The sequence below is a fragment of the Triticum urartu genome, chromosome 1, assembly GCF_003073215.2.
Source record: "Triticum urartu cultivar G1812 chromosome 1, Tu2.1, whole genome shotgun sequence".
In the NCBI taxonomy this organism is placed as follows: Eukaryota; Viridiplantae; Streptophyta; class Magnoliopsida; order Poales; family Poaceae; genus Triticum; species Triticum urartu.
Genome location: NC_053022.1, coordinates 407,071,922 through 407,085,444, shown reverse-complemented (window position 1 = coordinate 407,085,444; position 13,523 = coordinate 407,071,922). Strand labels below are relative to the sequence as shown.

Sequence of the window (13,523 nt, the reverse complement as noted above, 5' to 3'; positions counted from 1 at the left end):
ACCTAAGTCTTCTCCATCATCTAGATCGTTCGTTCACGATCGCGTGGCCGAAAACCGCACCTCATTTGGACTCTCCTAGCTCCCTCTATGCCTATTTAAAGTCCTCCCCCCCCCGAAATTCGGATCTCCTCCTTCCCCCGAAACCCTAAAAATCCACCTCGCGCGCCGCCGGACACTTTCCCTGCCGACCGGACGTGTCCGCCGCCACGTGGCAGCCTCCCATACGCCCGCCTCCCTCTCTCTCCACCGCCGCGGCCCGTGGCCGGCCCGCCCGCGCTCGCGCACGGGCCAGAGGAGCCGCCGCCGCCGCCTCCTTCTTCCTCCTCCGCCCGACGCCCCTTGCCGCCCATCGTCGGCGCGCGCGCCGCCGCCATCGCCGCCCCGCCGCGTACCTCGCCGCCGCCGCCCGCGGGAAGCCTCGGCTTCGCCGCCCGAGCCGGCGCGCCCGCCGCCGCCCGACCCCGCCGCGGTCACCGCCGAGCGCCGCCACCGTCGTTCCCCGCCTCCTCGTCGTCCGGCCACTCCGGCGACCTCCTCCGACGTCATCCCCGCCGCCGGTCTACAGTGCTCCGGCCGCCTCGATTTCCGTGCGCGAGATCTAGATCCAAAAAACCCTAGGTCATATTCGTCTAAGTCCCAGATATTTTCAGTCCATGTGCACATGTTCGCTCCGTAACTTTGCATCCGTAGCTCCGATTCATGCATATAGCATATCAAAATGTTCATCTCAGAGAGTACATCATTTCATTCCATTGCATCATTTTCATTTGAGTTCATCTTGATGCCCGAAATGCTGTTAGAAGAGGGCTACTTGAGTTAATTGTCAGATCTGCTACTCCGTTTAGGTTTTTGTCATTTTTGCCATGATTAATGTGTGCATGATATGCCCTGATGCTCTACATGTGTTTTGTTAAGGGTTTTGTCATCTTTCCAGAGGTGCAACCCATGTATTTTTGTGATGTGTGTGGTGACTTGTGCAAGCTTGCAAAGTGGTGCACTTGCTAATTCTGTTTTCAGGGACTTAGTAATTTCACTAAGTCCTGAGCTGTTTATCTCATGATGCCATATGTTCATGTTGTTTCCTAGTGATCCGTGCCTCTTTTGAGGATGATCAGTAAGGATGTTTTGTTAATATTGTAGTGCTCTATCCATCCATGTCTTTGTTTGCAATTATGGAGCACCCTAGCTTGAGTCAATCGAGCTCTACTTTTGCTACTTTGTGAATCTGGGCAGATTGTCAACTTGTTTGCAATTTTGCCGATGATGTTGTAGTTGATCCGTGCATGCTATGCTATTGTTCTTGCCATGTCTAGCTTGCATTTTGTGCCTTCTTGATGGGTGTATGCTTTTTGCCATGACTTGCACCGTAGTGAGTGCATCGAGCTCGTAAACATGCCTACTTGAGTTATATTTCAGCATGTGTCAGTTTTCACTAAGTCTGAAAACTGATTATGTTTTTGCTATGTTCACATGCTTGCAATTGTATTTTCTGATCCCTTTTGGCTCAAGGTCACTAAGGGACTTTTGTTAAGCTCTTTGAGTAGCTCCATGCCATGCTTTACTTTTCCATGTTCAGATCCTGTAGCATGTAGTTTTGTTGCTCCGAAGAGTGCTACCTGATCTGAAATTCCAGACAAGTGTTAATTTCACTAAGTCTGAGATCTGTTTGCCATATGCATTTTTGCCATGCTTGTTTGAACCTGTTAATGGATGAATTGGCCGTAGCTCAGTGCTAGACTTTTGTTAAGCATCTTGAATGCATCCCTTCCATGTATTTTGTTGTCATGTTTGGTGCTGTAGCATGTTCATCTCATTGCATTTAGATGCCTACTTGCTGTAAATCGCAGACCGGTGTCATTTTTGAATCGCTTGCCATTTCCAAACCGTAACTCCGATTCCGGCGTTCTTTATATCGTTTTCAAGCGATTTCATCTCATCTTTCCAGTGGCACACTTGGATTTCCAAGTTGAGGCCAGGTTCATGCATTTCCTGTCATATCTTGCATTTTGCATCCCGCATCGCATCCCGCATAGCATATCATCTTGCATCATATTGCTTGGTCTTGCACGTGGTTGATTGTATCCTTGTTGCTTGTTTGTCTTGTTTGGGTAGAGCCGGGAGACGAGTTCGCTAACGAGGAGCCCGTTGAGTTTGCTTTCTGAGGATCCAGTCAACTCTGACAACTGTGCATGCAAGATGATCATACCCTCGAAATCACTACTATCTTTGCTATGCTAGTTTGCTCGCTCTTTTGCTATGCCAATGCTACGATGCCTACCATTTGCTTTCAAGCCTCCCAAATTGCCATGTCAAACCTCTAACCCACCATGTCCTAGCAAACCGTTGATTGGCTATGTTACCGCTTTGCTCAGCCCCTCTTATAGCGTTGCTAGTTGCAGGTGAAGATTGAAGGCCGTTCCTTGTTGGAACCTTTATTTACTTGTTGGGATATCATTATATTATCTTGCTATCTTAATGCATCTATATACTTGGTAAAGTGTGGAAGGTTCGGCCTCTCGCCTAGTGTTTTGTTCCAATCTTGCCGCCCTAGTTTCCGTCATATCGGTGTTATGTTCCCGGATTTTGCGTTCCTTACGCGGTTGGGTTATAATGGGAACCCCTTGATAGTTCGCCTTGATTAAAGCTTTTCCAGCAATGCCCAACATTGGTTTTACCATTTGCCACCTAGCCTTTTCCTTCCCGTGGGTTCTGCAGACTCAAGGGTCATCATTATTTTAAGCCCCCCGGGCCAGTGCTCCTCTGAGTGTTGGTCCACCTGTCAGCTACCGGTGGCCACCAGGGGCAACTCTAGGCTGGCCTACCCGTACCTAGGACAATCTGAGTGTGCCCTGAGAAAGAGATATGTGCAGCTCCTATCGGGATTTGTCGGCACATTCGGGCGGTGTTGCTGGTCTTGTTTTAACCTGTCGAAGTGTCTTGAGTAACCGAGATACCGAGTCTGATCGGAACATCTTGGGAGGAGGTCTATTCCTTCGTTGACCGTGAGAGCTTGTCATGGGCTAAGTTGGGACTCCCCTACAGGGATTGAACTTTCGAAAGCCGTGCCCGCGGTTATGGGCAGATGGGAATTTGTTAATGTCCGGTTGTAGATAACTTGAACCTTAACTTAATTAAAATGAATCAACTGAGTGTGTTACCATGATGGCCTCTTCTCGGCGGAGTCCGAGAAGTGGACACGGTGTTGGGGTAATGTTTGCGCAGGTTGTCCTCTAGTTTCTCGCTCGTGCTTTGCCTCCTCTTCTCGCTCTCTTTTGTGAATAAGTTAGCCACCATATATGCTAGTCGCTTGCTGCAGCTCCACATATTTTTTTTTCCTTGCCTTACCTATAAGCTTAAATTGTCTTGATCGCGAGGGTGCGAGATTGCTGAGTCCCTGTGGCTCACAGATTACTATTACACCAGATGCAGGGCCTGATGATTCTGCTCCAGGAGACGCGTATGAGCTCAAGTGGGAGTTCGACGAAGACTCTCAACGTTACTATGTTTTCTTTCCCGATGATCAGTAGTGGTGCCCAGTTGGGGGTGATTGGGACCGTGTCGCATGTTGGGTTCTCTTATATTTTGGCGCCGTAGTCGGGCCATGAGTGTTTGGATGATGTAATGTTATTTATGTACTTGATTGACGTGGCGAGTGTAAGCCAACTATGTTATCTCCCCTTTTATTATCATATTACATGGGATGTTGTGAAGATTGCCTAACTTGCGACATATGCCTTCAATGCGATTATGCCTCTAAGTCGTGCCTCGACACGTGGGAGATATAGTCGCATCGAGGGTGTTACAAGTTGGTAATCAGAGCCTTCCCCGACCTTAGGAGCCCCATTGCTTGATCGTTTTTAGCGGCCGAGTTGTGTCTAGAAAAATGTTTTGAGTCATTTAGGAATTATATATCGGAGAGCTTAGGAATTCTTTTTACTTCCTAGTCTCCTCATCGCTCTGGTAAGGCATCCTGACGTAGAGTTTTGACTCTTCTCTTCTCAAATTTCACTAAAAAAATTTTTAGGATCACACGGGTATCTTGGAATCGTTCCGATGGTTTTATGATGAGAACATTGTCTTGGTGCCTCATGTCAGGGGTTTAGTGGAAGTGTCCCGGAGAGTTGAGCTCTGAGGTGTTGTCGTCATAATTTTATCGTTGCAGTTCTGGAATACCTGAGTTTAGTACGCCGACATCGAAAATCTCTTTTATGCAGTTTGTTGGTGAGATAACCTCGACGCCACCCAGTACTGGAGCGGGAGTTCGGGAGTATCACCATAACTTGTATAACGGATGCTTTTCGAAGGTTGAGGTAGATGGTTTCCGAAGGTTTCTTGGTTATGTGTTGAAGGATGGATACAACTGGATGTAGGATTTGCTAGTTTGGGTGAGATATTATGCTTCCCCTGTATCCCCAACACCTGATTGCATAACCGGAAAGGTTCGGGAATTTCATAGGTGGGAATTCTAGTAGCTCTAGTTCTTCTTCCATGGATATTGGTTTGAGATTGGGATTTCTTACCGATTATTAGTTCTTGATCCGTACCTTGTTGATTTATTTCTCTACCTTAATTCTACGTGGCTTCTCAATTTATGGATATGTGACCATTTCAAGAGGAATGCATTCGTTCATTTTGTTCGGATGTGAAGACTATATGTTGCAATTTTCATTCCGTTGGATTCAGCTTCAATATTTATCTATCAATGTGCTAATGGACGTCAACCTCTTCAGGATGGATCCTCCAACGCGCATGACTCCGAATCCTGATCCGCCACCACCTCCACCTCCTCCAGAGGCATGGCAAGCTGTGATGGCCGCAACCAATGCAAACACACAGTTGATCATGCAAATTCTTCAAGAGCGCAATCAAGGCAGTCAAGGGAATCAAGGCAACAATCAGAATCACTTTGCTACACTCAACCAGTTCCTTGCTAACGGGCCAAAGACTTTCAGCAATTGTGTTGAGGCAACCGATGCTGACGATTGGCTTGTGGATCTGTGCAAGCATTTCGAGTGCAGTAACGTCAGGCCTGAGGAATTTGTTAAGTTCGCTTCCTTCCAACTCAAAGATCAAGCTACAGAATGGTTCCAGCAGTACAAGGACTCCAGAGGTGGACGTGTTATCACTTGGGATGATTTCCGTCGAGATTTCCGAGCTCATCATATTCCCCAGAGCGTGGTTGAAAGCAAGCGCGAGGAATTCCGCAATCTGAAGCAAGGCTCTTTATCTGTCTATGACTACAACAAGTTGTTCCAGAAGCTCGCCTGCTTTGCCAAGCAGGACGTCCCTGATGAGAAGAGCATGATATACCAGTTCAGGGGTGGTCTCAGAGAAGAAATTCAGCTAGCTCTTGTTCTCTTTGAGCCCTTGAGATACGATGAGTTCTACAACATGGCACTGAAACAAGAGGCTGCTCAGTTGAAGTGTGATGCTTCCAAGAAGTGAGCCAGAGATGTTACTCCTTCTTCCTCTACTCAAGTGGCCAAGCAGCAGAAGTATTGGCTTCCTCCTCCTCCGTTCCGTCAGCCATATCAGCAGAAGAGCAAAGGTGGCAGTGGTTCTTCCCACCCACCCAACCCTGGCTTTCAGAACAAGACTTCGTCTCAAGCTCCAAGATCGAGTGCTCCATATCACCGTCCGCTTTCAGAGGTCACGTGCAACAAGTGCCAACAAAAGGGTCACTATGCCAACAAGTGTTTCAATCAGAGGCGTCTTCCTCCTCCTCCTCCTGTCAGATCGGCAAGTACAATAGTGGTCAAGCATAACCCCAAGCATGCCAAGGTCAATTTGATGAATGCAGCTCAGGCAGAGGACTCGTCAGATGTGATCATGGGTAACCTTCCTGTTAATGATATACCTGCAAAAGTTCTTTTTGACACTGGTGCATCGCATTGCTTCATCTCGAGACCGTTTACAAATAGGCATGATTTGGTTTCGCAAGTTTTGCCTAGTCCTTTAGCAGTTGTCTCTCCCGGTAAGCGCATGCAGGCTAACTCCATCGTTCCGGATGTTACTGTCACTTTGGGTGACTACAAGTTTCTAGCTTCCCCAATGGTTCTTGGTGACTCGGATATTGATCTTATTCTCAGAATGGATTGGCTTTCTAAGCACAAGGCACATCTTGATTGTGCAGCAAGGCAGATTCAATTGACTCATTCGTCTGAGGATGTAATTGTCTTTGCCGCTCGTGATGATACCATCCGTCTGTTTTCTCTCAATGAAAGGGGTGAATTGGATGCTATTTCACAAATTCCAGTCGTTTGCGAATATCAAGACGTCTTTCCAGAAGAGCTTCCAGGAATGCCTTCGCACCGGCCAGTCGAATTCGTTATTGATCTTGAGCCTGGCACGGAACCTGTGTGCAAGCGTCCTTACAAGCTCGGACCTGAGGAGTTGAAGGAGCTGAAGAAGCAACTCGATATTCAAGAGAAAATGGGTCTCATCCGGCCTAGTTCTTCTCCATGGGGTTGTGGTGTTCTTTTTGTGAAGAAGAAGGATGGAACGGACCGACTTTGTGTTGATTACCGTCCATTGAACAAGAAGACCATCAAGAACAAATACCCACTTCCCAACATCAATGAGCTGTTCGAACAACTCAAAGGTGCTCGAGTATTCTCCAAGCTTGATCTCCGTATGGGTTATCATCAGATTCGAATCCGTGAGCAAGATATTCCCAAGACGGCTTTCAGGACAAGCTTGGGTTCATATGAATACACTGTCATGTCTTTTGGCCTCGTCAACGCTCCTCCGACGTTCTCTCGCATGATGAACTTCATCTTCAATGCCTACACCAATGACTTTGTTTTGGTCTATCTCGACGACATTCTGGTTTTCTCCAAGAACAAGGAAGATCATGCCAAGCACTTGCGTTTGGTTCTTGATAAGCTAAGGGAACATCAGTTCTATGCCAAGTTCTCCAAGTGTGAATTTTGGCTCGATGAGGTTCTTTATCTTGGTCATATCATCTCTGCCAAGGGCATTGCCATGAATCCTGAGAAGGTATCCGCAATTGTGAATTGGGAACCTCCTCAGAACGTGAAGCAACTCCGCAGTTTTCTCGGTCTCGCAAGCTATTGCCGAAGATTCGTTGAAAACTTTTCTAAGATCGCGAAGCCTCTCTCAAATCTTCTCCAGAAGCACGTCAAGTACGTTTGGTCTCCGAAGTGTGACATTGCTTTCAACACTTTGAAAGAGAAATCGATCACTGCTCCAGTTCTGACGCCGCCTGATGAATCCAAGCCGTACGAGGTCTTTTGTGATGCCTCTCTCCAAGGTCTTGGCGCGGTATTGATGCAAGAGAAGAAAGTTGTTGCTTATACATCTCGCCAGTTGAAGCCTAATGAGAAGAACTACCCCACTCATGATCTCGAGTTGGCGGCAGTTGTGCATGCTCTTTTGACTTGGAGACATCTTCTATTGGGAAGAAAAGTGGATATTTTCACTGATCACAAGAGTCTCAAGTACATCTTCACTCAGCCTAATCTCAACCTCAGGCAAACTCGATGGGTCGAAATGATTCAAGAGTATAATCTGAGTATCGAGTATACTCCAGGCAAGGCCAATATGATTGCTGACGCATTGAGCAGGAAAGCTTACTGCAACAGTCTGATTCTCAAGCCTTATCAACCCAAGCTTTGTGAAGCTTTCCGCAAACTTAATCTGCAAGTTGTTCCTCAGGGTTTCCTCGCCAACCTTCTAGTCTCTCCTACCTTGGAAGACCAGATTCGCCAAGCCCAGCTTCTTGATGCTATGGTGAAAAAGGTGAAGATTGGGATTGCCAAGAGTCAGTCCAAGTACAAGTGCTACCGCCTTGATGACAAGGACACTCTCTTCTTCGAGGATCGTATTGTTGTACCCAAAGGTGACCTTCGTAAAGTGATCATGAACGAGGCTCACAATTCTCTCCTCTCCATCCACCCTGGGAGCACGAAGATGTATCAGGACCCGTGGCAAGCTTATTGGTGGACTCGAATGAAGCGCGAGATCGCTCAATTCGTGAATGAACGTGATGTCTGCAGAAGAGTGAAGGCAGAACACCAAAGGCCAGCGGGTCTCCTCCAACCTCTTGCCATTCCAGAATGGAAGTTTGACCACATTGTAATGGACTTCGTGACTGGGTTTCCAAAGTCCAAGCGTGGCAATGATGCTATATTCGTTGTCATCGACAAACTCACCAAAGTGGCTCACTTTCTGCCTATTAAAGAGTCGATCACTGCAGCTCAATTGGCGGAACTCTATACCTCTCGTATTGTCTCTCTGCACGGTATTCCACAAGTGATCTCTTCAGACCGTGGCAGCATCTTTACCTCGAAGTTTTGGGATTCTTTTCAGAAGGCCATGGGCACCAACATCCACTTCAGCACAGCTTTCCATCCTCAAACTAGCGGTCAAGTCGAGTGTGTCAACCAGATTCTTGAAGATATGCTCAGGGCTTGTTTGATCTCCTTCGGCATGAAGTGGGAGGATTGTCTTCCTTATGCTGAATTCTCCTACAACAACAGTTTTCAAGCAAGTTCGGGAAAGGCCCCATTCTAAATTCTGTATGGCAGGAAGTGCCGTACCCCTCTCAACTGGTCTGAAACCAGTGAACGTCAGCTTTTGGGTAATGACTTAATCATAGAGGCAGAAGAAATGTGCAAAGTCATTCGTGATAACCTCAAAGCAGCCCAATCCCGTCAGAAGAGCTACTATGATAGTAAGCACCATGATTTGGCTTTCGAGATCAGAGATCATGTTTACCTCCGTGTCTCTCCTATGAAAGGTACTCGTCGCTTTGGTATCAAAGGGAAGCTTGCCCCCAGATACGTGGGACCTTTCAAGATTGTCAGCAAGAGAGGCGACCTCGCCTATCAACTCGAGCTTCCTTCAAACTTTGCAAATGTTCATGATGTGTTCCATGTCTCTCAACTTCGAAAGTGCTTCAAGACTCCTGACTGCACCGTCAACTTCGAGGACATTGAGCTCCAAGAAGATCTCTCCTATCGTGAGCACCCAGTTGCTATCCTTGAAGAGACTGAACGCAAGACTCGCAACAAGTCAATCAAATTTCTCAAAGTCAAGTGGTCACACCATTCCGACCGTGAAGCTACCTGGGAACGCGAGGATCACCTCCGTTCTGAGTACCCGGCGTTCTTTCAGTCCTAGATCTCGGGACGAGAACCTTTTGTAGTGGTGGAGTGTTGTAACACCCCGGATGTAACTTTCCCAATTTGTACTCCAACTCTTGCCGTTTCCGGCGTTAAGTTATATTTATTTCCTCCGGTTCGGGTCTTTATCTCCGTATGTTGTTATCGTTGGCATGCATCTCATATCATGTCATCATGTGCATTGCATTTGCATACGTGTTCGTCTCTTGCATTCGAGCATTTTCCCCGTTGTCCGTTTTGCATTCCGGCGCTTCGTTCTCCTCCGGTGTTCATTTCTAGATTTCTTTCATGTGTGGGGATTAAACATTTCCGGATTGGACCGAGACTTGCCAAGCGGCCTTGGTTTACTACCGGAAGACCGCCTGTCAAGTTTCGTCTCATTTGGACTTCGTTTGATACTCCAACGGTTAACCGAGGGACCAAAAAGGCCTCGTGTGTTTTGCAGCCCAACACCCCTCCAATTTGGCCTAAAACCCACCTAAGTCTTCTCCATCATCTAGATCGTTCGATCACGATCGCGTGGCCGAAAACAGCACCTCATTTGGACTCTCCTAGCTCCCTCTATGCCTATTTAAAGTCCCCCCCGAAATTCGGATCTCCTCCTTCCCCCGAAACCCTAAAAATCCACCTCGCGCGCCGCCGGACACTTTCCCTGCCGACGGACGTGTCCGCCGCCACGTGGCAGCCTCCCATACGCCCGCCTCCCTCTCTCTCCACCGCCGCCGCTGCCCGCGCCCGCGCACGGGCCAGAGGAGCCGCCGCCGCCGCCTCCTTCTTCCTCCTCCGCCCGACGCCCCTTGCCGCCCATCGTCGGCGCGCGCGCCACCGCCATCACCGCCCCGCCGCGTACCTCGCCGCCGCCGCCCGTGGGAAGCCTCGGCTTCGCCGCCCGAGCCGGCGCGCCCGCCGCCGCCCGACCCCGCCGCGGTCACCGCCGAGCGCCGCCACCGTCGTCCCCGCCTCCTTGTCGTCCGGCCACTCCGGCGACCTTCTCCGACGTCATCCCCATCGCCGGTCTACAGTGCTCCGGCCGCCTCGATTTCCGTGCGCGAGATCTAGATCCATAAAAACCCTAGGTCATATTCGTCTAAGTCCCAGATATTTTCAGCCCATGTGCACATGTTCATGACCCCGTAACTTTGCATCCGTAGCTCCGATTCATGCATATAGCATATCAAAATGTTCATCTCAGAGAGTACATCATTTCATTCCATTGCATCATTTTCATTTGAGTTCATATTGATGCCCGAAATGCTGTTAGAAGAGGGCTACTTGAGTTAATTGTCAGATCTGCTACTCCGTTTAGGTTTTTTGTCATTTTTGCCATGATTAATGTGTGCATGATATGCCCTGATGCTCTACATGTGTTTTGTTAAGGGTTTGTCATCTTTCCAGAGGTGCAACCCATGTATTTTTGTGATGTGTGTGGTGACTTGTGCAAGCTTACAAAGTGGTGCACTTGCTAATTCTGTTTTCAGGGACTTAGTAATTTCACTAAGTCCTGCAGCTGTTTATCTCATGATGCCATATGTTCATGTTGTTTCCTAGTGATCCGTGCCTCTTTTGACGATGATCAGTAAGGATGTTTTGTTAATATTGTAGTGCTCTATCCATCCATGTCTTTGTTTGCAATTATGGAGCACCCTAGCTTGAGTCAATCGAGCTCTACTTTTGCTACTTTGTGAATCTGGGCAGATTGTCAACTTGTTTGCAATTTTGCCGATGATGTTGTAGTTGATCCGTGCATGCTATGCTATTGTTCTTGCCATGTCTAGGTTGCATTGTGTGCCTTCTTGATGGGTGTATGCTTTTCTTGCCATGACTTGCACCGTAGTGAGTGCATCGAGCTCGTGAACATGCCTACTTGAGTTATAATTCAGCATGTGTCAGTTTTTCACCAAGTCTGAAAACTGATTATGTTTTTGATATGTTCGCGTGCTTGCAATTGTATTTTCTGATCCCTTTTGGCTCAAGGTCACTAAGGGACTTTTGTTAAGATATTTGAGTAGCTCCATGCCATGCTTTACTTTGCCATGTTCAGATCCTGTAGCATGTAGTTTTGTTGCTCCGAAGAGTGCTACCTGATCTGAAATTCCAGACAAGTGTTAATTTCACCAAGTCTGAAATCTGTTTCCCATATGCATTTTTGCCATGCTTGTTTGAACCTGTTAATGGATGAATTGGTCGTAGCTCAGTGCTAGACTTTTGTTAAGCATCTTGAATGCATCGCTTCCATGTATTTTGTTGTCATGTTTGGTTGCTATAGCATGTTCATCTCATTGCATTTAGATGCCTACTTGCTGTAAATCGCAGACTGGTGTCATTTTTGAATCGCTTGCCATTTCCAAACCGTAACTCCGATTCCGGCGTTCTTTATATCATTTTCAAGCGATTTCATATCATCTTTCCAGTGTCACACTTGGTTTTCCAAGTTGAGTCCAGGTTCATGCATTTACTGTCATATCTTGCATTTTGCATCCCGCATCGCATTCCGCATAGCATATCATCATTGCATCATATTGCTTGGTCTTGCACGTGGTTGATTGTATCATTGTTGCTTGTTTGTCTTGTTTGGGTAGAGCCGGGAGACGAGTTCACTAACGAGGAGCCCGTTGAGTTTGCTTTCGAGGATCCAGTCAACTCTGACAACTGTGCATGCAAGATGATCATACCCTCGAAATCACTACTATCTTTGCTATGCTAGTTTGCTCGCTCTTTTGCTATGCCATTGCTACGATGCCTTCCATTTGCTTTCAAGCCTCCCAAATTGCCATGTCAAACCTCTAACCCACCATGTCCTAGCAAACCGTTGATTGGCTATGTTACCGCTTTGCTCAGCCCCTCTTATAGCGTTGCTAGTTGCAGGTGAAGATTGAAGGCCGTTCCTTGTTGGAACCTTTATTTACTTGTTGGGATATCATTATATTATCTTGCTATCTTAATGCATCTATATACTTGGTAAAGTGTGGAAGGCTCAGCCTCTCACCTAGTGTTTTGTTCCACTCTTGCCGCCCTAGTTTCCGTCATATCGGTGTTATGTTCCCGGATTTTGCGTTCCTTACGCGGTTGGGTTATAATGGGAACCCCTTGATAGTTCGCCTTGATTAAAGCTTTTCCAGCAATGCCCAACATTGGTTTTACCATTTGCCACCTAGCCTTTTCCTTCCCTTGGGTTCTGCAAACTCAAGGGTCATCATTATTTTAACCCCCCGGGCCAGTGCTCCTCCGAGTGTTGGTCCACCTGTCAGCTACCGGTGGCCACCAGGGGCAACTCTGGGCTGGCCTACCCGTACCTAGGACAATCTGAGTGTGCCCTGAGAAAGAGATATGTGAAGCTCCTATCGGGATTTGTCGGCACATTCGGGCGGTGTTGCTGGTCTTGTTTTAACCTATCGAAGTGTCTTGAGTAACCGAGATACCGAGTCTGATTGGAACGTCTTGGGAGGAGGTCTATTCCTTCGTTGACCGTGAGAGCTTGTCATGGGCTAAGTTGGGACTCCCCTGCAGGGATTGAACTTTCGAAAGCCGTGCCCGCGGTTATGGGCAGATGGGAATTTGTTAATGTCCGGTTGTAGATAACTTGAACCTTAACTTAATTAAAATGAATCAACTGAGTGTGTTACCGTGATGGCCTCTTCTCGGCGGAGTCCGGGAAGTGGACACGGTGTTGGGGTAATGTTTGCGCAGGTTGTCCTCTAGTTTCTCGCTCGTGCTTTGCCTCCTCTTCTCGCTCTCTTTTGCGAATAAGTTAGCCACCATATATGCTAGTCGCTTGCTGCAGCTCCACATATTTTTTTCCTTGCCTTACCTATAAGCTTAAATAGTCTTGATCGTGAGGGTGCGAGATTGCTGAGTCCCTGTGGCTCACAGATTACTATTACACCAGATGCAGGGCCTGATGATTCCGCTCCAGGAGACGCGTATGAGCTCAAGTGGGAGTTCGACGAAGACTCTCAACGTTACTATGTTTCCTTTCCCGATGATCAGTAGTGGTGCCCAGTTGGGGGTGATTGGGACCGTGTCGCATGTTGGGTTCTCTTCTATTTTGGTGCTGTAGTCGGGCCATGAGTGTTTGGATGATGTAATGTTATTTATGTACTTGATTGTTGTGGCAAGTGTAAGCCAACTATGTTATATCCCCTTTTATTATCATATTACATGGGATGTTGTGAAGATTGCCTAACTTGCGACATATGCCTTCAATGCGATTATGCCTCTAAGTCGTGCCTCGACACGTGGGAGATATAGTCGCATCGAGGGTGTTACACGAAGAGACCAACATCACAATGCCTCCGAAAGGAAGAATAGAAGATATATCATTGGAAGCATAGAAAGGAGAAGAAAAAGTCAGCTTCTGCCACCAATGAACTAGGAAAG

The 13,523-nt window shown here is 47.4% G+C and overlaps 1 protein-coding gene across 1 annotated transcript in view; it reads right to left on the bottom strand.

The window, feature by feature from the left end:
• The window catches only part of LOC125532886, a 111,406-nt gene extending 111,032 nt beyond the window's left edge, over nt 1–374 (bottom strand). The window contains exon 1 of the mRNA XM_048696757.1: nt 158–374. Within this exon, the coding sequence (XP_048552714.1) occupies nt 158–374 (217 nt within the window). The remainder of the gene's footprint in view (nt 1–157) is intronic.
• Nucleotides 375–13,523: the final 13,149 nt, after the last annotated feature.